General features: G+C 38.6%; 1 protein-coding gene across 7 annotated transcripts in view; it reads left to right on the top strand.

Moving 5' to 3' along the window:
• The window catches only part of CSNK1G3 (casein kinase 1 gamma 3), a 56,296-nt gene that overhangs the window by 25,590 nt on the left and 8,467 nt on the right, over positions 1 to 22,239 (top strand). For 3 of the 7 annotated variants that reach the window (XM_060280133.1, XM_035099620.2, XM_035099621.2), the window contains 8 exons: positions 902 to 1,136; positions 3,105 to 3,190; positions 3,284 to 3,368; positions 4,199 to 4,347; positions 5,819 to 5,914; positions 7,951 to 8,046; positions 14,183 to 14,289; positions 15,242 to 15,265. In XM_060280133.1, coding sequence (XP_060136116.1) covers positions 902 to 1,136; positions 3,105 to 3,190; positions 3,284 to 3,368; positions 4,199 to 4,347; positions 5,819 to 5,914; positions 7,951 to 8,046; positions 14,183 to 14,289; positions 15,242 to 15,265 — 878 coding nt within the window. Of the gene's footprint in view, positions 1 to 901; positions 1,137 to 3,104; positions 3,191 to 3,283; positions 3,369 to 4,198; positions 4,348 to 5,818; positions 5,915 to 7,950; positions 10,263 to 14,182; positions 14,290 to 15,241; positions 15,266 to 22,239 lie in introns of those variants that run through there. The other 4 variants (XM_035099623.2, XM_035099622.2, XM_035099624.2 and 1 more) reach the window with 4 other exon arrangements.

The following is a 22,239-nucleotide window of genomic DNA, read 5'->3' as shown; positions in this document are numbered from 1 at the left end:
GTACTACCTAGAAACTGATTTTCAGCATACTACATTCAGTACCTGTTTCTGCACTATGTAATTCAAGTGCAGATTTTCATAATCTTTTGAGGTCTGTCCATTCAGCACCCATTTAATTTACAAGGCAGTGCTGGGGTTTTATTAAAGAGGTTTGAATTATTATCACAAATCCATTTTCTTCACAATAAATTTTGCAGCCTTTCCCTAAAAACCAAGTTTCTTTTTTCTGAGAAGTGTTATACACTGTCATCTTGGCCAGTTTTTCCTTAGGTGCATTAAAGTTTAAAAGTGGTTGCCTAATAATCTTAATGGACAGACTGCAAGCACTACTTAGTTTAACAAAGAGTAATTGAAACACACACACTGACTCAGCACTAAAAAGCAAACGTGTGTACTCCTGCAGAAGCGAACATTGTTGCTTTGCTTCTCAGGTGTTTTGCTGCTGTGTTGTAGTTTGGCTTAAAGTGTTATCAGAACATTGACTCGTGGTTTAGGTCTCCCTAGGCAAACCATCGATCATAGATCATGGGGCAAAGTTTTGTTACAGTTTGTAGCTTGTCTGGAGAGAGCCTGGGTGCAGATGATGTGTAAACCAAACCATGGCTTAAGTTCAGTGTAGAGCAGCAGCAAAATGACTGGGAAGCAGCAAAGAGGCTTGGGAGTCCATGTGTTTTATTGTTCGTGCTAGGCCATTTAGCTGCTCACTAGTCATAAAAGAGTGCCTGCTGTTGCAACCTCAACCAAAGCTAGAAGTTTCAGTGAAAGAAGAGCTTCCATTTTTATTTTGACCCATGAAGAAACATGTTCTTTCAAGACAGAAAAGATACAGCAATTTTTGTTTTTATTTGTTCTGTTACTATAGTTGTGGTAAAAACAAACTTTCTTTCATTCTGTTTAATAGATTTCTCGAATGGAATATGTTCATTCAAAGAACTTAATATACAGAGATGTAAAACCTGAAAACTTCTTAATAGGACGACCAGGAAACAAAACTCAACAAATTATTCATATTATAGATTTTGGTTTGGCAAAAGAATATATAGATCCAGAGACAAAGAAGCACATACCATACCGAGAACACAAAAGCCTTACAGGAACTGCTAGATACATGAGTATAAATACACATTTAGGAAAAGGTATGTATTTATTTTTAGAACACAAACTTAGTCAATTCACTAGAATTCTGACCATATCTGTGCATATTAATCACTTTTGCAAATGACTTGTTTTTGTAGCTCAGATAGGCTTTGTTGTTTTATCGAAGGGTACTTGAGTGCATGTTGAGCATAAAAATACTTGCTTTTGTGTTTAAGTAGTGGACTTGAGCAGCTCTCGTATGAGGAAATGTTACAATGTATGGGGCTTTTCACTTGAAATAAAAGATAAGTAAGGTGGACTTAACTGTCCAGAGGTGCTTTACCTTTACCTATAGAAATGTGTAAAATTGAGTAGAGAAATAGAGATATTATTTTTCTTTCTTGCATCATATTAGAAACCAGAGTCAGCCAATGAACTTGCATGGTGGAAGATTCACAAGAGGCAAAAAACGTAATTCTTCACACAGTGCATATTGTTAAACTACGGAATTCACTGACAAAATGCAGTGATAGCCACCTATTTGGATGGCTTTTAAAGGGGATTGATGGAGCACATAGATGGGCTATAGATGGCTGCTAGTCCAGTATGCCTCTAAATACTAGTTGCTGTGGAACACTAGTGAGTGCGTTGTGCTCGTTTCTTGCTTGTGGGCTCTCCATTGGCATCTGGTTGGCCACTGTGAGAACAGATACTACATGGTCCTTTGGACCATACCTCCATACCATCTGTACCTTTTCATTTTGAGTTATCTCTTTACTTCTTTCCCATTCCAACCATGATGGCTGTGATTCATCATACAACCCAATGCTAATAGCAACTGTTTTGTAACTTTGTGTCCAAGGTAGCTCACGCTACAAAATTCAAAACAGATAAATATAACAATAGAAATGAAACAATAAAAATAAACAAACCACTATCAATGCTACATAAAAAGAAGCAGCAGTAAAGACCCAGTTAAGTAAAAGCCCCGGATAATTAGTGTGTCCAAGAATATAAACTTGTGTGCCTCATGGAGCTTTGTGGAATGAGTTCCAAAAATGAAGGGCTACCACAGAAAAGTGTCTTATCCACACTTTGCAATTGCCTAAACTGAGGGCAGGGACACCTATAGCAGGACCTTGGAAGAGTTCAAGTGAACAGGCAGCCTCTCATATGGTTAAATGTGTACCACTGTTTTAAAGGTTGTGTTCTGGAGGACGTGGCTTGCTATTTATTCTTTTGCAGAAAGAGAATAAACCTCCCGGATCAAAACAACTCAAAAGTGTTTTGAGAACTGCAGATGGTGCTTTCTCTTTGACTTGCTCTAGAATTTGTATAAGATTAGAATCATTTTCACAAGTGCTTTCAGAAGCCAATGTATGAAATTCTCTGCTTTTTCAGAAGGGAGAACAGCGTGTTTTAGGCACCTTTCATAATACAGCATAAAACTGGGGGGAACTTAAAAGTGGTGCTCATAGCTATTATTCTCCCCCCCCCCCACTCCCCGGTCCTGAAAGGGTGCTGTGAGAAGTTTTGCATGCAGCCTTTGGAAACTCTCCACACTTCCCTAAAAGAAAAAAAGGTGGCGGGTGCAGGGGAAGAGAAGCACGTGTTTCTGAAATCAATAGGCAGAGTTCATTTTTTGCATTCAAGAATATGGAGAGCTGGAATAGTGTGTCTTGGTTTTCTAGAACACAACTCTTGCAGGTTTAAGCCTCCAACATCTTGTTGCTATAACATGGCAAAAACACAGTCCATTTTCAAAGGAGCTCTTTTTTTACTTAAATATATAATTTAATTAGAGGAGTAGCAGTTAAATTTATACTCCATATTTCCACACTTTTAAAGGCTTGATAAGTAAAGAATAATTTGTTATCTTACCAAGATTTTTTAAACCTAAAATTATACTTGAGAAAAAGCTGTAGAACATAGCAAATATATTTTTGTAGCTGTGCATCTTGTATAATTCCTTTCTTATGAATAAGTTCAGAACTTGGAGTCTTAACATTTTAACTTTACTTTTCCAGAGCAAAGTAGAAGAGATGATTTGGAAGCTTTAGGTCATATGTTCATGTATTTTTTAAGAGGCAGTCTTCCATGGCAAGGCTTAAAGGTAGTGTGCCAATTATTTGAATTTTGTTTGCTCAAGTATTGTCATAATTTCATAAAATATTTCTGAAGCAACTCAATATCTTTTCAAATTTAGGCAGATACACTGAAAGAACGGTATCAGAAAATTGGAGACACAAAGCGAGCAACCCCCATAGAAGTACTGTGTGAGAACTTTCCAGGTAATCATTGCTTCTGTAAAAGAACTGTCTGTATAGAGATGACACTGCCAAATTTAAGTTGCTCACTAAATTAAGTTGCTACATCATGCTCATATTTGTGATGTCCGTCGTGCATATTTTCTCTTGCCTCGTACCTTTACCATTTTGGTTTAATTAATGTTTAGCATATTGGTGAGGAAACAGGTTTCAGTGTTTGTTGTGCTTCCCCACATTTTTCATTTGCCTACTATGTAAGAGGAACTGTTGTTTCTAATAGATTTTATGAAGCTGACCATGGAATTGGTGGCTGGTAGACATGTAGTGAATTCATGAGGGAGATGTCAGAAATCAACTATGTAGCTGCCAAAAGGGCTTTCATCGCTAAGAGTCCAATATCCCATATTGAGAACGATCTCACAATTGGCAAAATATTTGGCTATGGAACATCTTACAAAACTTGTGGTGTCTCCAAAGCTGATAACCTTAATAAGCATCTGATAGGGTATTTTGGGAATGCACCTCCCTGAAAAGTTAATACCAGCCCTTTGAAGTGTGCCTGGAAACAGACTGAAAGGTAGTGAAAATGACAAGGAACAATATGATCACATATTCCTGTCTTGGTCAACAGTCTTGTTGACTTACTTGGGACAAGCTGAGGTTTCTGGGCCATTTTCAAAGGCGCTTCCCACATATAGTGCATTGTGTTTGGTTAAGTCAATTGCCAAAACTTAGTCCCCTTTTCTGCACTAAATTCCAGTTTGTAAAAATACTTAAGGATTAGAGTAGTTGGTAATTAGAGTAGCAGTTCTCTGTTTTTACTGATATTTAAAATTATTTGTTTATTCATGTAGAGGAAATGGCTACATATCTTCGTTACGTGAGAAGACTAGATTTTTTTGAAAAACCAGACTATGACTACTTAAGAAAGCTCTTTACAGACTTGTTTGATCGGAAGGGCTATATGTTTGATTATGAATATGACTGGATTGGTAAACAGCTGGTAAGTGTACAATTTAACAAGTACTCTTCTAATGTCCCTGAAACAGAATATCTGCTAGCATATAATATACTTTTCTGCAATATAGCAAATACATAGATACTATAGAAGAGACTCCATTGTATCCTCTATTACCTTAATTTGTTTTCCTGAAGCCGTAGGCAGATATTTCATAGGACCTTTCTCTCTTTGAAAAGAATACTTGGGTTATATTTGTCTTGCCTTTTGAGTGTGTAGAGGACACTGTTTACTCTGTAAGCAGGACTTTAGCAGTAGGAACTACAAAAGCTATATCCTGTTTCACATTCCTTTGTATATATCTACCACTCTGTTATGTTTGGTTGGCCTAATCAAAGGAGCCTAATGAGGTCTTGTTTACAGAAACTAGCACTGAAATCAATGTTCTTTAAGTTTGACAATATGGTGGCCTATAAAACATGTATGTTTAATCATATCAGGGCAACTTGTGTGTTCTCATAAGCCACAGTGTTCACAATACAGTGGTACCTCTAGTTACAAACGCCTCAGGTTACAAACACTTAAGGTTACAAACTCCGCTAACCTGGAAGAGTTACCTCTAGTTGAGAACTTTGCCCCAGGATGAGAACGGAAATCCGTGTGCTGGTGGCGCAGCGGCAGCAAGAGGCCCCATTAGCAAAAGCATGCCTCTAGTTAACAACTGTTTCAGGTTAAGAACGAATTAAGTTCGTAACTAGAGGTACCACTGTATATTAAATCCACAAAATTCAGATAGGGTTAAATGGCAAGTGTAACTTCCTAGTTGTTAGATGCCTCTTACTACACTTGCTACATTTACTGATGTAGGACATTAACTGAAGCACAACTATCAAGATAGCCTGCATTTAGCCTTCCAGTAAAATGTTGTGTTTTACTTCCTGGTAATAAGTTTAAACTGTGTAATGGAAGTGTACTTCTGATGTTTTGAAAACCTGCTCTAGTTGGACTGCCCCCCTTCTCCCACTCCTTGCCATCTTCCATTAATTGCCCTGTAGGAACGATTCCAGAAAAAAAGAAAAAGACACCAGGAGCTTTTCTGTTGCAGTTGGACTGTCTGTTTCCCCCCACTTCTCAGCTGCCCCATGGGGTAGAACCTGGAGAGATGCTGAGATTGCTTATTGTGCCCCCCTCTTCTCCAAGTGTGCATTTCTGTTGGCTTGGAAGGATATGTGTCCTGAAAGTGTAAAAAAGGATACTTTAACCTCAAGTTAGTCTTGCAGGTGGGTCCACAAAGTAACTAGCCTTCTTACTCACATATATCAATGTCAGTAGCTTACAAAACCTCTGTGTGATAGTAGTTCTTTCTTGCCAAAGGCTTCAAGGCTTGTGACTGACTTAATATTTAACTTATGTAAACTTAAGGTGCCCTTTCAGCCAGTTTTCCAAAATATATGCTGGTAACTTTGAAACCTACTATGTTATATTGCCAGTATTCAACATAATGTATTGTTTGTAGCCTACTCCAGTGGGTTCAATCCATTCGGATCCTGCAATATCTTCCAACAGAGAAGCACATCCTCACAGAGATAAGATGCAACAGTCGAAAAATCAGGTATGCTGTCTGTCAACGTGCATTTGTACTGTCATAGTTTTGCTTTAGTTCATGCTTCCAGTAAAACAGATGTTGCTTTCTTAGTACAGTTTTTATTGATACAATGCTTTTGATTCTTTAAATAAATATACTCTGTGTATGTAATTCTATATGTACTGTTCAATGCTTTATTATGTAGTTAGGTTTATGTGTCAGCATGAGGAAGGGAGAGAAAAGAAGTGTGAGAGAGACTTCCTGGATCAGAGGAGGCATATTGAAGAGCTACTTCAAAGATAGTGCATATTGGATCATCCCTCCACACCAGTCTCTTTTTCAGACTGAATTTTCCTACCTGCTTTCACCATGGTTAATCATTACATCAGCGCTGACTTAAACTATTGCTATGGTTAACAAGGCTTCCTATTAAAATAGGATTTGAAGCCAGCATCAAACTCAGTTTTTAAATTTGATTTAGCAGGAACTCTGGTTAGTCTTCTGTGGTTACTGTTATTTACCTGTGTAATGATAACCATGTTTTAAATCCAGGGGCGAGGAGAATTTTGCCTCGAGGGCCTGGAAGGAGGGCACACATTGCCTTTCACCTGTCCCTGATCCATTTACTGTTGTTGAAGGTTGTTTTCTTGCCAGTCTACAGAATGTAGCTTCTTGTTAAGAATGATATGAAGTCTTTAGACACAGCTTGAACTTCAGGTGTGAGCAAAGGTTTTGGAATGCCTAGATTTCCCTGTGCTGTCATTGCTAGCTATCTTTTCTTAGCAAGAGCTCTGTAGAAGATGGGGAATGGTACTAGCTCAGGAATAATACTTGCTTCTTGTTGGTAAAAATTCTAATTGAGATTGGAGTTGCTGCTGTGACCAAAAGCATCCAATTGTTGAGGTGTATAGTATAATTTTATAGCTGTTCCTGAAACAATTAGTTCAGTGTTTGCTCATAGTTCATGGAGCTCTCTAGAGTTCGTGGGTGGGATTCAGCTAACAAACCCTGCTAGGGGAAGCCCATGCTAGCTAACTCAATGGGGCATCCACCTCCCCCTAAAGAAATCTTGGAACAGTGCATGTGGGGAAGAGAGGGCAGATTGTTCCATCAGGCGAGCAGAAGTGCTTGCTCTGATGGAGCAATCTGCTTAGCCTTGCGCTGAATTTGTCCCCACATATTTTGTATTTCTTGAAGTGGTTCTGTCATTTTTATTTGAATTATATGATTATGTTTACAACAAGGGCTGATTAAGAATTACATATGCTATCAAATATTAACTGTAGCTCAAAGTTGCCAGTATTTTTTTGAACCAAAGCTAGTGGTAGCAGCCTGGCCTGGTTACATCTATTCTGTGATTTCCCTCAGCAGTTCCCCCCCTCCCCCCAAGCCTAAGGATAAAAGTAAACTGAGAGTAACTTGTGGCTATAAAATGAGTAGGTTTGTGCAGCCTGGCTCAAGACTCAGTGTACTTAATAGACTTGATGCACAAGTAAAAATGTGGATCTGTCAAAATAATTTCATTTTATTCTTACATTTTGTATAGAAAAATTAAATAGTACCTTAGTGTAAACCACCACATTAAGTTTCTCATGCTAACTTCTGCTTTAAGCTTTGGATTAAACAGTTTTGGCAGGTTTGAATTTTAGCTTTCAAATATTCAATGTATCTATGACAATCTGTATTGTATTGAGTATGCATGCTATGGAAGTACTGTAGATCTCAGTTTCTAAGAACACCTCATTCAAGTGAGCTTTTTAGAAAGCAAAGTTTATCCTGCCCCTAATGTCCCCAAGTATTCCTATTCTGCATGGGGTTTCATGTTTGAAGTTTTTGTTGAACAATTTCAATTACTTTTATATTTAAAAAAACTTTAAACATGTGTCTTTCTGTATTCAAATACATATGTATGCATAATGCTACATGTGCATAGATGCCCTTGTGTTCCTGTAATTTTTTTAAAAATGTAGAATACAGCTGATTAGCCGCATGATGTGTTTAATATGTTCTGGGTTCTTATTCCTCCTCTTCCATGCATGCTTAATGCATTGTATAACTGGCAGTCGACAGACCACAGGGCAGCTTGGGACCCCCATCAGGCCAATCCCCATCACTTGAGAGCTCACCTAGCAGCTGACAGACATGGTGGCTCGGTACAGGTATTTTCTGTTATTTGCATGAATATTTCCACATCTTTATATCCTTGGACACATGTGCCACGTGTGTAATTTTCTGCTGAAAATTCTACTTCATAACCAAGTTTGTAACCACGCTCCTTTTGTGATACTATCCTTACTGAAAAAGATCACACAAAATTTCACTTCATTTCTACAAATGCTTGTAGAAAAATACTCATCTGGATTTTTATTTATTTATTTATTTGGGAGGGAAGGGTTTGGTATAGTTGACTGAGTTGATAAGTCTTCCTGCTTGGCAGGGGGTTGGACTGGATGGCCCTTGTGGTCTCTTCCAACTCTATGATTCTTTGATAGACGGAATGACACTCAGTGTTAGTGATAGAAATAACATTGGGGCCAAATGAATTTGGACTGTAGAATATCTGCAAAATATTATGCTACTGGAATATATGTAAAGAAGCTTTATGCCACCAAGAATAAGGTTTGGTATAGTAGGCTATTATATATCTAATATGCTTGTGCAGATGTCCTTCCACCCCAAACAGATTATCAGCGCTGTTGGTTCCTTTAGAGGTGATTTTTGTTAAACAGCCAGGAAATGGGATGCCTGGCCGCTGCATTTTCCATTTCCTCATGTATCTGATATGTTAATGCCACAAGAGCAAATGAACTCTTAAGTGGTACATGGGTTGTGCAGGAGTGACCTTGTTCTCTCAGGGTCTGGATGTAAGATATTTCAGTGCTGAGGTTTGAACGCATGCATCTCCTTCACATCTTCCACTTGGAAGGTTTTCACTGAATTGGAGTGCATGTTCAGAAGTAGCTTGTGATTCTATACTCTGCTTGCTTTTTCTCATTGCAAGTGTATCTATAGCTCCATCATATCAGAGGGGATTGAATTTGTATTAGCGGTATTGATGACAAAATTGAGCAATCTTCTCACAGTAAATACAGAATGTGTATGCATAAAAGCTAATCATTGAAATCTGCTGACCCTTTTCGATGGGCTTCCAATTCCTCATGAAAATTGAGTGGCAAATGGGAAGTTCTCTTAAGATTCGGCTCTCCCTTTCCTCCATCTAAAATAAGGACCCAAGTAGCTCTTGCTTCTTTAATTGCAATCATATTGGTCCACTGGTTAATCTTGCTGTTCCCATAATCCTAGCAACACTTGTACTTTGTTTCACTAATGCTTATACAAGGATAATTGAGGGTCTTCCTTTTTATTACTGAATGACACTGATAATTACAAATCACTGATACAAAAAGAAGGTTTCTGACATATTTTTGTCCAGCCATAGTCATGATTAGCTAAAGCATGCTGTTGTCTCAAGTACTAGACAACAATAGAAGCGAAATGCTTTCCTCATACTGAGCGATTTTAATGGCGGCTGAGATAGAACTGGGATTCAATAGTTCACAGTGAGCAGGCAGAGACTATTTAAGAAAATTTATTTGCCATTTAATCATCAAAATCTCCAAGCAGTTTGCATAAAATATAAAATATGCATTAAAATGAATGATAAAAGCAGTTTTTAAAATACACATTTTAAAACAAAACAACAGATTAAAATATTTGTTGCATTTACATCTTTTGGTAGACTTAGTTAAACAAAAAATAATTCAGCAGTTGCTGAAAACATTAAAGTGTGGGTACCTGCCTAATGCCAATGGGCAAGGAGCTCCAAAGTGAATGATTATTTGCAAGTGCAAAATGAACATTATTTGGTGCTTGTAAAAGTGTTACAGCCAGTGTGTCTGTAATCTCCAGACCATGCAAGATAGTTCAACTTGCTGCCCACTGATGCAATGCAGGCTGTGAAATGTGACTTCTTTGCTGTTTGCACTGCCACATGGTATGCATGATTATGGGAGTTTGGTTGGCTTCATGGTGAGACTTGTACCTCTTGCACTCTAATTGTCCAGCTTGCTTCATATCCCATAGCTCCTCAGAATACCAAGGAGCCACTTGGGCTGCACAATGCCAGAGAAGAAGCTCAGAAGGAATAGTTTCCATCAGTCTCTAAGGGTTGCCCATCCAAATGGATCCACTTCCCTTGCAGGGGGGAATTTTAGCTATCAGTCCAAAATACCTACTATCGTATCCAGTATTATAATAATAATCTCCCAAAGCTGGCTTGTTGAGAGAATAGATTGATTTTTTTAAAAAAAAAACCCCTGAGTTGAACATCCATGTAAAGGAAAGGAATGTCTGTTGTAATTTACAAGTGCTCTCATGAGTATTTTTCTGATACTGGTAAACTTCAGGCACTGCTGATCTTCATGAAGGACATTGTAAAACACAAAATGTCACCGTTTATTTTTGCTGTTAATTTTGGTGAGAGCATTCTCACTCCTCACAGTAGTACAAATGAATCATTTTGACTTTGCATTTATATAGAGATCTCATTGCTTTTGTTCAGTAGACTCTGTTAAGTGGTTCTCTGCTATAGCCATAGTGACAAAGGTGGGAACTAAGCTAGTGTTGTAATGGTGATTATAGGAAATGAGATGACTGTCACTGTTGTCTGACACCTCCATGACCTGCTTTAATGGAAAAGGAACAAATTGCAAGTTGCTAATCTTGAAGTTTCTGCAGTATTTTGTGGCAGATCTTCCTATAAAATGATTTGGTAATATAAATGTGTTATAAGCATTATTCGTTTGGTCAGGATTTTGTGTGCTTGTGCAGCGAATTGGTGAGTTTTCCCATACATGCTTGGAGTCTTATAGCAGTTGATTATAGAAATTAGTGCAGTCACAATTGTGCCACGACTGATATGTGACTACATCAGAATCATTTGTAGGTGCAATGTAATAAGTCTGGGTTTAAGTTCCTATTGTGTTTTCAGTTCTAGCTGCCATGGACACTTTTTTATGGCAAGCTGGAATATAAATCTAACAAATAATTAAAAACATATCCCATTCACTCATTATTCCATGTTGAATCATGATGGTTTGTATTTTTCAGGGCATCTCAAATTAAGTAGCAAATTACAAAATGAGATGTCCATGGATATGACTTATTGAAATATTTTAAGTCCTGTTCTGTTGCTGTGAGCTTTGAAGAAGGTTCCTGAAAATTATTGCCTACATGATGTGTGTGTGTAATACACACACAGGTTTCTAGCTATTCTATGAGGCCCTGTCCTCCTGGCATGGATTGGTGTATAAGGTTCCTGGATAATAAATAAATTTACCTTCACAGGAACTCAACCATTTTAGGTTTGAGCTTGGAGTTATGTAACATCTGAAATGAGTGGTTGGGTTTGGTTTCCAAAAAAAATGTGCACAGCCAAAATTGGAGTTTAAGGTTGTGAATAGCTATTATGAATCATAATATTGAAATAAAAATGTCCAACTTGTGGGAGATCTCAAATACAAGTTTTCTGTAAAGTAAGAAAAACTGTTTTAAGTAAACCAGTTCAGTAGTCACACCTGAAACTTTAATCTTGACTTCTTTCCAATAGCATGCAGCCTATGTACTTCTGGTTTAACTTCAGCACAGGAGAGGCTTGTGCCATTTGCAGCTTAAAAAATAGCCTATTCCAGCAAATAGAGTATAGCTATGCAGTTCTTTCCACTTGATTTCAATAACACTTTAATAGTGTTGTGTTTTTGCTTGTTCAACATGCTAACATTAAGATCCTACATAAGAGGTTGTTAGCAAATCCATTCTTTATCATCTCCTTTGCAGCACAGATGAATCGGGCACAGAGCATTGTTTACTGGCACAGCAGTACTGATTGCTGCCAGTGCTAAACAAACACAAGAGTTGGAATAGGAGGGTCAGGTCCCAGTACCAGAGCAATGAGATAGGTTGTCTCTTTAAACTGTTAATGGGAGCCTAGTGCTGCTTTCATGAAAGTGTACACTTCTAAACAGAACACATCCCTTCTCCTATGACCTGAGGACCTGCCATCATCACTAGCAAGTCAGCCTTGTGTGACAAAATGTTCTTTGTGTTCACTCTTGTAAATGGGTGGACCATATGTACTGTTGCCTCAAAAATACTTTTATAGTGTTGGAAGATATTGGCCTACATTATTAACTTCGGCGGTTATAAAGCACCTGAAAGCATCTTAAAATGGAAAGCTTTAGCCTTGACCTTATGCATTCAAAATAGTTCACTGATCTCATTTACCTATCATTTTAGTAAGTACAGAATAGCAAAGCATCTGTTGGTAGTGATTAGGGTTTTTTGAAAGTCTCAAACATGTGGTTATGGTGCTTTGGGAAATCTGTCTTCAGTTTTATTCTGTCTATTCAGCTTCCATTAAAGCACATGAATGATTCAAGTTGTGGAGAGAAATTTGTTGGTTGTCTAACAGTATTTGACTTGTCAATGTGAGACATAAAAAAGAAAATTCTTCTGACTGTCCATTTTTCTCACTTGCTTTGATTTCTGGAAGAAACATACCGTTCATTGTTAGTGCTTCACTAGCTAGCCTCCTACATTCCTGTTTTCAAAAGTTTGCCTTAGTTCCTGAAAATGTCAGCTGAATAGCTCTGATGAATTGTCTCTTTCACAGTTCTTGTGTTGCAGGAACTTGAAACACTTATAAAAGGTCTTTTAAAAACTGGTCCCCCCCCCATCAAATTATCCAGACATCTTATTTATTGTGAGAGGCAGATTTCACTTGGTTTTTTTTCTAAATATTTTAGACATGCCTATAGGTTCCCAGTTTGCTGTTGCTTTAGGGCTGGTCCACAGACCAATCTTGACCTGCCATTTTCCTATCCATCAGCTAGGTCAGGCTTCCTCAACCTCGGTCCTCCAGATGTTTTGAGACTACAATTCCCATCATCCCTAACCACTGGTCCTGCTAGCTAGGGATCATGGGAGTTGTAGGCCAAAAACATCTGGAGGGCTGAGGTTGAGGAAGCCTGAGCTAGGTGATGTCTAATGATGAGCAGGGTGGTGAGGTTCATCAGAGCATTCCCTCAACAAAATGTGTTGGTGAAACAGACCCCAGTAGCCAGCAGGACTGAAAACTGGCTGATGCCAGGAACAAGTCAGGCTTATATTAATTTGATTTCTTGAAATACACCCCCCTCTTCCCCCCAAAAGATATTTTCATATCTTTGGTAGTACCATGAGCCATGTAACAAGCAAAGCAGATGCTTGGATATTATGGATGGGATTAAGACAATGTTCCCTGTCAGTGGAAGCCCTGTGCAAGGACTTCTGCTTTCACAGTGGGGCTCTCCCCATTGCTGCACCCTAGAAATTGGCTATGGCGAGGTGGGAGAATGGCACACAGAAAGGGAGAGAGGAGATCATTCCATCTGGCATGCGAAATTCTTGCACACATAGGAAGTTTGTATAGTGCGATGTTTAATTCCACCCTGTGGTAGAAATTGTACCTCTTGTTTATTAGAGTGAAAGTATACTCAGAAGCAGAAAAGGCTTGAAGAGTGTTTGGTATCATATTCATTATGTTTTTGTGGGCATGTACCTTCATTGAAATGGCCCTTCACAGGACATTCATAGGACAAACCTTCCTTCTCCCTTTTGTAGAATTTATTTTATTTATAAAAAAATTTATATACTGCTGTATCACAAAAGTATATCAGAGTAGTTTACAACAGTAAAAACAATAATACATAAAAACACACAAAGTTTAAAACAAGTTAAAAAACAAAAAAGTTCAAAACAAAGACCAGGAAACCATTGCCTGCATAGGCCTGGCAGAATAGAAAAGTTTTCAGCTGGCATTTACAAGTTGCCACAGGAGGCGCCACTGAATGTTGCCAATGCTTGAAGTTAAAGCTAAACTTCATAGTAATCCTGTTCTTCATTATTATACCATACAGCTGAAAATGTGCTGTTTGTGAATACCTGTCTTTACATATTACAATATAGTTCTCTTTTTAATAGTAGCTGTTGCCATTTACGGAAAATCCTTTATTGCTAATTATAGTAGTTCTTCATTTTTTCTCCTTTAACTAGTCATTTTTTTGGGTAGATGGCTTTTTCTACAAGCAGTTGGAGAAGGTTTAGTAAAAATATGCATGAGGCTTGAATGGAAAAATAGTTATAACCTAGAAGTAACACATTAATATACTAATTTCAGCTCCTTATGCTATGAAACAAATACTACACAAATGTGGGCATTTACTAGTGTATGAATTTTGGAAATGCTTGTAATTACAGGTTGTAAGCTCAACAAATGGAGAGCTCAACACAGATGATCCTACTGCAGGACGTTCAAATGCACCCATCACAGCCCCTACAGAAGTGGAAGTAATGGACGAAACAAAGTACGTACAGTATTGTCTTATACAAAATAATCACTATGTTACCATCACATGTTATGGCACTGAATGTGTGAGTTAGTCTGTCTTTCCAAGTGTAATTTCCATGATTTTTAGTTCATAACTTAAACTAGCAAATCACAAACTGCTACAGTAGTTTTGCATTTAAACTTGTTAAAAATTGAGGTTTTCTTATTTCCACACAATGCAAAACCTCCCAGGGTATAGGAGCCTTTTAGTTTTTCAGTACCTGGTTCTCAAGATAGGACAGATTGGAGGGAACAAATGCTTGACATGGGAGGGATTTCTGTTGCTTAAAATGGGCAGTGTCATAGTACTACCCAGTAGGGGCATTCATGCTGCGCTTTAGATGCAGCTTTGCAAATCACAGGGGCCCCCAAGGTACATGTGGCCATGCGAGTTGAGTTGAAGTGCTTCAATTCCAATCGCTGCTTGTATTTGTCACTTTTTAACTTAGAAAGCTCTCAAAACTACTTACCCAAAAGAATGCAAATGAGTGCAGCTATTCTCTAGGGAAGGCTGCAGCTTGAGTCCCTTTCTAGGGACTCAACAGAGTATATTTCTTCCCTCCTCCACCTGATTAGTACAGTAAATTGGAGGTGGGTGCATCTTTTCATAAACCCATGTAAGTACCCTTTTCTCTTAACTCCAAATAACTCAATACCCTCATACACCAGTGATGTGGTAGTGGTAAAAGGAATAGGGCTTTATTGACACCTAAAAGAACCCCTCTGCATGCAGGCATGGGACTCCCCCATTGAAAATTATGCAAAACAAATTGCATAGCAAAGAAGCAAAGTTTGTGCATTTGTTGTACTGTAAAATATAGTTTTGGTTTCTTGATAACTTCAGTGTTATGTTATATATGCAAAATGCAGCACTTTTACAATGGATAGCATTCTGATTCTCTTTCCCCCTTGTATTTTCTTTGTATTAGCTGCCAGAAAGTGTTGAACATGTGGTGAGTTCTAAAGTGCAGGCAGGCAGAAAAGGCTCCAGAGCATTTTAAAAACAAAAGAGCTCTCAAGAGCAAAGTAAAATTGGAAAACCATTTCAAATGAATTCTAATGGCTTTTGCTATTGGTCTTTTTTAACATGAGAAACCTACTACCTTATCGCGGAGCACTTTTGCCTGCTTCTGTTCCTGCTTGTTTTTCAAATCTTGGTGTACTTTTATCTAATACTTCTAAATTTTTGTTTTAATGTCAATGATTATATGCAGTAGTTTACCTATTGGTATGCCATTATAGAGGGCAGGCTATTTTTTCAGGTCCTAACATCATAAACAATTAAAGCACTATTGCCACTAGGTTATAGCAGATGTCAGTACACCTATATTTATGAAAGTTTAGTCATTGGTAATTATTTGCTAACTGATAGCTTAATCTGTGTACATTTGCATTTCTCAAATTCATACTTTTGCGTGTTCCCTGACTTCATTGCTGAACGCAATCTGCACAAAGCTAATTTTTATCATACTGATTTACTACCATATATTCCAGCGTATAAGACGACTGGGCGTAAAAGACGACCCCCAACTTTTCCAGTTAAAATATAGAGTTTGGAATATACCCGCCATATAATACTACCCCTCTTCCTACGATCATCCGTGGGCCGGACATGCCCACGCTGCCCATATCCAAAATGTCCGCAGCACCAGAAATCGCTTCTGCGCATGTCCGGAAGCCAAAAATCGCATCTGGACAGGCGCAGAAGTGATTTCCAGCACCGTGCTGCCAATATCCAAAATGTCCACAGCGCCAGAAATCGCTTCTGCGGCTGCATATAAGATGACCCAGCATATAAGATGACCCCCGACTTTTGAGAAGATTTTCCTGGGTTAAAAAAGTTGTCTTATATGCCGGAAAATTCAGTAATTCTGTAACTAAATGGCAGATTTTCTAAAGTGGTGGAAGAGCTTGTCAAACTTCTGTTGTTTAGTATTTGCACCAGACAATTGGAAGACATAGGGACATTTTCTCGAAGCATGTTAAGGTTAAAATAACAAAATCCAGTGTATTTGTTTAAACATAGGCTATAATAATATACAAGCTAACATAAATATATTGGTAGAGGTCACAGCCTAAGATACCTTGATGAAAGCTGTGTAAACCTGTCTTAGTAAAGCTACAGAACAAGCATGGTGTCAGGTACACAATAGTCATGGCAAATAAAACAAATAATTAAAGTGAAAATACTGCTTTGTTCATCTCATTCAGAGAAGAAAACTCTTTGGGGGATGGACCAATAATATATCCTATCTAGAACTGGAAATGATAATCAGACTTCCTGCAAAATCTTGTCACAAAAATAGTGTGCCTCTGGCTATAATTTGAAGTGAAAGTTTTGCACCTGCCTAGGAAAAATTTCCATGCACTGCAGAACGAGCAGGCAAAGATGCATTTCAAAAGAAGCATTACCGCACTGACTGAAAATATTTTTTCACTGATGACATCCTTACATGCATCACGTATGGTATCGCAGTCATCCCTTTTCAGTACAAATGAGCTCTCAGCTAGCTTTATCTTTGCACAAACCTGGGATGAATGTGGGAAGTTCTTTCGTGCTGGCTCTTGCTCATGTTGATGCCAACAGTAGTGGGAAGTGCAAATGACTAGAGAACATTTCTTCTTGAACTGTGTATATGTCAAGTCTATGTGAACTATTGTGTACATGTGGAAATTGTTCATGTGCAGTTCCACAACTTTTGCTTTACCTTATTTGTTTATTTAGTATACTTTTATTCAGTCCTATAGCAAGATTTTAGGGCATGTTACTAATCAATTAAAGTACAGATGACCTAAGAGCTGTGCAGAACAGATAAAACAAACTTAATGGCAGCACAATCATAAAAAATACATTATGGAGTCAGCAGGACTCCTTAAAACAACAAACTAATGCTAGCATTTTTTTAATGCCTGTGCAAATAGGTGTTGCAATGCCAGCAGAGTCAGTGGCAGGTATAGCCCTTCCATAACCTTGGATATTGTTTATGATTATGTCCTAGAGTTAGATTGGAAGACATCAGTGGAACCAGCTGGTGAAAAAATCAACTTCTCACATTGTTCCAAAACCCCCACCAACACTGAGGAGCTAGGGGGGGGGGGAAAACCCTCCCAAACTGCAAAGGGTAGTTCCTTGAGTGACAGGCTATTTACTGCCTAAGTGCAATAGGGAGAAATGCCCTTTTTGGAGGGGAAAATTTGACATTTCTACATAAATAAAAACCCATTGGATAATTTCTCAAAAGATGACCATATTGATCTGCCTACCAACCATATCCATTTCATTTTAATCTTGATTAACATAAATTGCTCTGGTCCATCCAGTAGCTATCTTACATTACTTCAACCTGTGATGGAGTCATGCAAACTATGCTTGCTGAAATTCCTCTGCTGAAATGTAACAGTTAAAACTGCAGTACTCTGTTCTCTTTTTTCACCTTCCCACCCTACCTATTTCATTTATTTCATATTTTTTTATGCTGCTTGATTGTACAAAGAAACCCTACCTAGCAGCCATGAACACGTCATTTGAATTTACTATTGCTTTTTTTTTAGAGTAGGACTGGGCCAAGGCACTGAAGCAGAATTAAGCAACATTGGAAAGAAGTGAATATAAAACAGCTGAATGTGCATGTCACTATATTCCAGGGGTAATCTATGTTGCCCTCAAGATGTTGGGCTACAAGTCCCATCATCACTGACCAGCATGACCAGTGGTCAGGGATAATGGGAGTTGCAGTCCAACAACTTCGACCACTTGAAATATCCCCAAATTTAGGCTGTAGTCATATCCACTTGCCTAGGAGTAAGCCCACTGAACTCAGTGGCACTTACTTCTGAGTGGATCTGCATGGGATTGCACTGTTAAACAAGAATATTTTAAAAGCATTTCCGTCTCCAGGCTAAACAAAGAAAACCTATGCAATGCATATATTGTGTGGCAAAGGGATGCAAAGTCTAGTGGTAAGAATGAAAAGTGTAAAAGTACTAACTGTAAAATAACATGGTTTAGTAGTCAGATTTACACCATTGTTTTGATGCAGAATCAGTGGCAAGCTTCATCTTCATACTTTCTTCTTCTTCTTCTTCTTCTTCCTCTTCTTCTTCTTCTTCTTCTTCTTCTTCTTCTTCTTCTTCTTCTTCTTCTTCTTCTTCTTCTTCTTCTTCTTCTTCTTCTTCTTCTTCTTCCTGATTCAAATCATGAGTTAAATTGCCTTGATTTCATTCAGACACCCTGATTCAAAGCCTCAGCCTAAGCCACCAGTTTTATTTTCACTAATGAAAGTAGCTCCCTCCTCCCAGGCAATTTCCCTGTATCTTATAGAAGCATTGATCCAGTTTAGAGATTAACTGAAGGCCAGAAAGGAGCATAGGAGTCAGGTCATTGGTCCATCTAACTCAATATTGTCTACCTTGACTGCCAGTGACTCCTCATAGTTTCAGACAGGAATCTCTCCCAGCCCTACCTAGTGTTGCAGAGCATTGAACCCAGGTTGTTTTGCATGCAAAACAGCTGCTCTGAGCTATAGTCCGTCATCTTTATTCTCTCCGAGACAGCAGTGAGGTGGAGTTTATTTGAGATGCTGGAGAAATGCACTTGTTCTGTGTTCCTTCCCCACGCTGTAGCCCTTTTCCTTGAAGTGGTGAATGATATTACACTACTAAGAAGCATACCTTCCTGACAGCTTCATTTCTCAGTACTGAGAAGAGTGGGGAAGGGGAGGGAGTTGGGTAGGTGGGTTAGATGCTTTTTCTATTAAGATGGAGATGTTGGCAAATCTTTACATCTGTTAGCTCAATCCAACCTTTTCTTGGCAGTTTGATTGGTAGCTGATTTGAGTCACCTGCTCTGTTTGTCTGTCACCATACCTTTCCACCACCCATTAGTAATTACATGAGATAAATGGGAGGAAACGTGGGAAATAGGAGATTCGTAGGTGTGTGGCTCTGCATGTGAGGAGGAGGAAATGACAAAAGACCAAATGTTGCTCTTTATGCTCTCACTTCATCCTCTCAGGTCCCCCCCTTCTTAAAATTCTGCTCCCTAAATCTGTCTCTCTTTGTTTTCTTTCTTTGAATGCCTTCTAGTATTCTGTATGTTTGTCCTTCATTTGTTGTAGGTGGACATATAAGCTTACTAACAACCCACTGTTATCCCTGTGATCATAGCCTCTATAGTATTTCAGTATTCACACTTGGAATCCTTTGGAAAATATAAATAATTGTTAACTGGCTTTCTTAGCTCTAAATCACATTTGGCTACCATAGTTTACAATCGGTATCTAAGCTTCTATTCACCTAGAAAGGAAGTCACCTTGAAACATAACATATGTTTCAGGTGGAATTCTAAATTCTTCGGAGTTTTTCATGAGATTCCCTTTGTTTTTTGTTTTTGTTTTAAATTTGGTTGTAGGCCTGGCAACAGGATTCAGCCTGGCTGGGCATTTCTTGGTGTTCATGCATTGTCAGAAGGTCGGTCCCTTGGCAGCTGCTGACAACAAGCCTGGTAAAAGAGCATCAGTAGCTGCCACCAAGAGTCCATCTGGGGTCTGCTTCCCCCTTCAGCCTGAGCTATGCTGTCTGTTTTTGTTGCTCTCTACAAATATTGCCTCCTTGTTGGGAATTGGCCTGGACCAGCCCTTCGAGGCATAGGAAACGGAGTGGAATTTTTGCTGCTTGCTATTTAATGGTGTGGGAAATAACAAATTGAATATCAGAGACAGAAGGAGCATGTGAAACCAATAAAATGTTGCAGTGTGCAGTGCTCCTATTCATGTTTATAGTCAGCCATGCTCTCTTCCAGAATATTTCATTCTCCCTGCCCCATGTTTTTAGGGCCACCTTCTTTACAACAGGCAGTGTGTTCTGTACCCACTGAGCAGGCACCATTCTCATTGAGCTCTTTTTGTACTCCTGCAAACTTATGGGTTTCCAGTACTTTGAGGCTGTCTCATCTAGATAAGCCTGGCTTGTGGCTTTATTTTGCAGCTCTTTGATGCACATTTGTATCTCCACAACCCCATCATTTGGCTGTAACAATCGTGTTTTCCAGGAATATAGAAAACCAGTTGTTGTTGTTTAAAAGGTTAGTATGCTTTCCAAGAAACAGATTAGTTTCCCCAGCAGAACTTGAAGAGAGGAGGAAAAACTCCTGAAAACAATTGGACAGCCAAAGCCAAAGTTGCTGTAAGCCACGAGAAATTAAAAACCTATAAAATAGAGCTGGAAAATCCTGAAGTGCAGGCACATTTTAAAAGTAAATGATGGGAAAGGTCACATATACAGATGTTAAGGGAAAAGGAGATTTCCTTTCCCATGCCTTGGCTCTCAGCCTGGACAAGATTTGACACTTTACTTTGTAGGTGGGGAGCAGAGAAGTTGTTAAATCAACTATATTATAGACCTATGACATTGCACAGGGCAGCTTAGTTTTGCTTGCATTTGCCTAACTCCGAGAAGCTGCAGTGAGAACAAAGGTCCTGAAAATAGTTAACTACTGTTTGCACAAAGCAATTAAGTCCTAAATCATTTCATAGCTTTTAGTACCAGGGCAGTATAAGTTCATGTAGACTATAAATGCCTTCTTCTGTGTTACAGGTCATGAGTATGTATCCACTTTTCTCTCAGACTTGGAATTTTTGCCTCAAAGGGGATAGATAGTAGAAACATCTCAGAATAGTAACTGTATGTTATAAAATGGGAAAGTGAGGCCCTCTAGTGACCATTTATAGTTAAGAGCATATCATTGGCTGCAACTGGTATTCTACAGTTGTGTGGATATCTTTTTAATGCAAACAAAGCAGTTGCAACATTTTATGAAATATGTATTTGTCCAAATAAACAGGGTGATGTTGAGGATAGTGTTATGCATGTATTAGCATCAATTTATTCAACTCTTATCGTAATGTGTTTTAATAATTGTTTACATCAGCCTTCCCAAACCTGGTGTGCCCTCCTTGTTCCTCATATTTTTTTTATTTCACTAGATTATTTTTAGGTCACCTAATAACAAAGGTGGTCTAGCAAATAAAATAAAATAAAAATGCACACAAAGTCACAAATAAAACTGTAGAACAAAACACAGAAAACAGGAATAAAAAACACAGTACTAAACCATTTAAAGTAGAGAGCAGATTAGTCAAATCCACTAAGGTTAAATAATGTTTGAATTTACAATACTTAGAATTATGCTTCTCAGAATCACCCAGATTTTATTAAGCCTCTTTGATATGGTTGGGGTTGAGCCTATTTTCAATTGGCTACAATCAGAAATTGGGCTACTATTAATATATCCAAAGTTAATCACTTTTGGATTTGCATAATATCTTCATTCAAGCAAGCCTTCCAAAATTGACTGTCATTTTAGCGTGACAAGACTGAGACACTGTTAATGGGTGGTTCCCTAAATTGGATGGATGGGATTATACTCCCTCTGAAGGAGCTGGTACACAGTTTGGGGGTACTCCTAGATTGATTGCTGTTGTGTGAAACTCAAGTGCTCTTGGTGGCACAGAGTGCCTTCCATCAGCTTTGCTTAGTGCCCCAGCTACACCTCTTATCTGGACACAGGGATAGCTTAATTTCTGTTAACCTTTAGGTTAGATTACTGCAATGTGTTATACATGGAGCTGCCTCTGAAGACAGTTCAGAAACTTTAGTTGGTGCAGAATTCAGCAGCCAGGTTGCTGATACGACTGCACTACCAATTAGTTTCCAGGCCCAATTCAAAGTGCTGGTTTGACCTAGAAAGCCTTAAACAGCTGAGGAACACAATACCTCTAGGACCGCTTCTCCTCATATGAACCATCCTGGATCCTGCAACCATCATATAAGGCCCATCTTTGTGTGCCTTCTCCGCAGGAGCTCTGGATGGCAGCAACAGGAGAATGGGCCTTTTCTGTGGTGGCTCCCCCTTTTAAAGGTTTTCTTG

Source organism: Zootoca vivipara, chromosome 11 (genome assembly GCF_963506605.1).
Source record: "Zootoca vivipara chromosome 11, rZooViv1.1, whole genome shotgun sequence".
NCBI lineage: Eukaryota > Metazoa > Chordata > Lepidosauria > Squamata > Lacertidae > Zootoca > Zootoca vivipara.
Note: the sequence above shows the minus strand (reverse complement) of the source record. Positions and strands in the feature narration are given on the sequence as shown.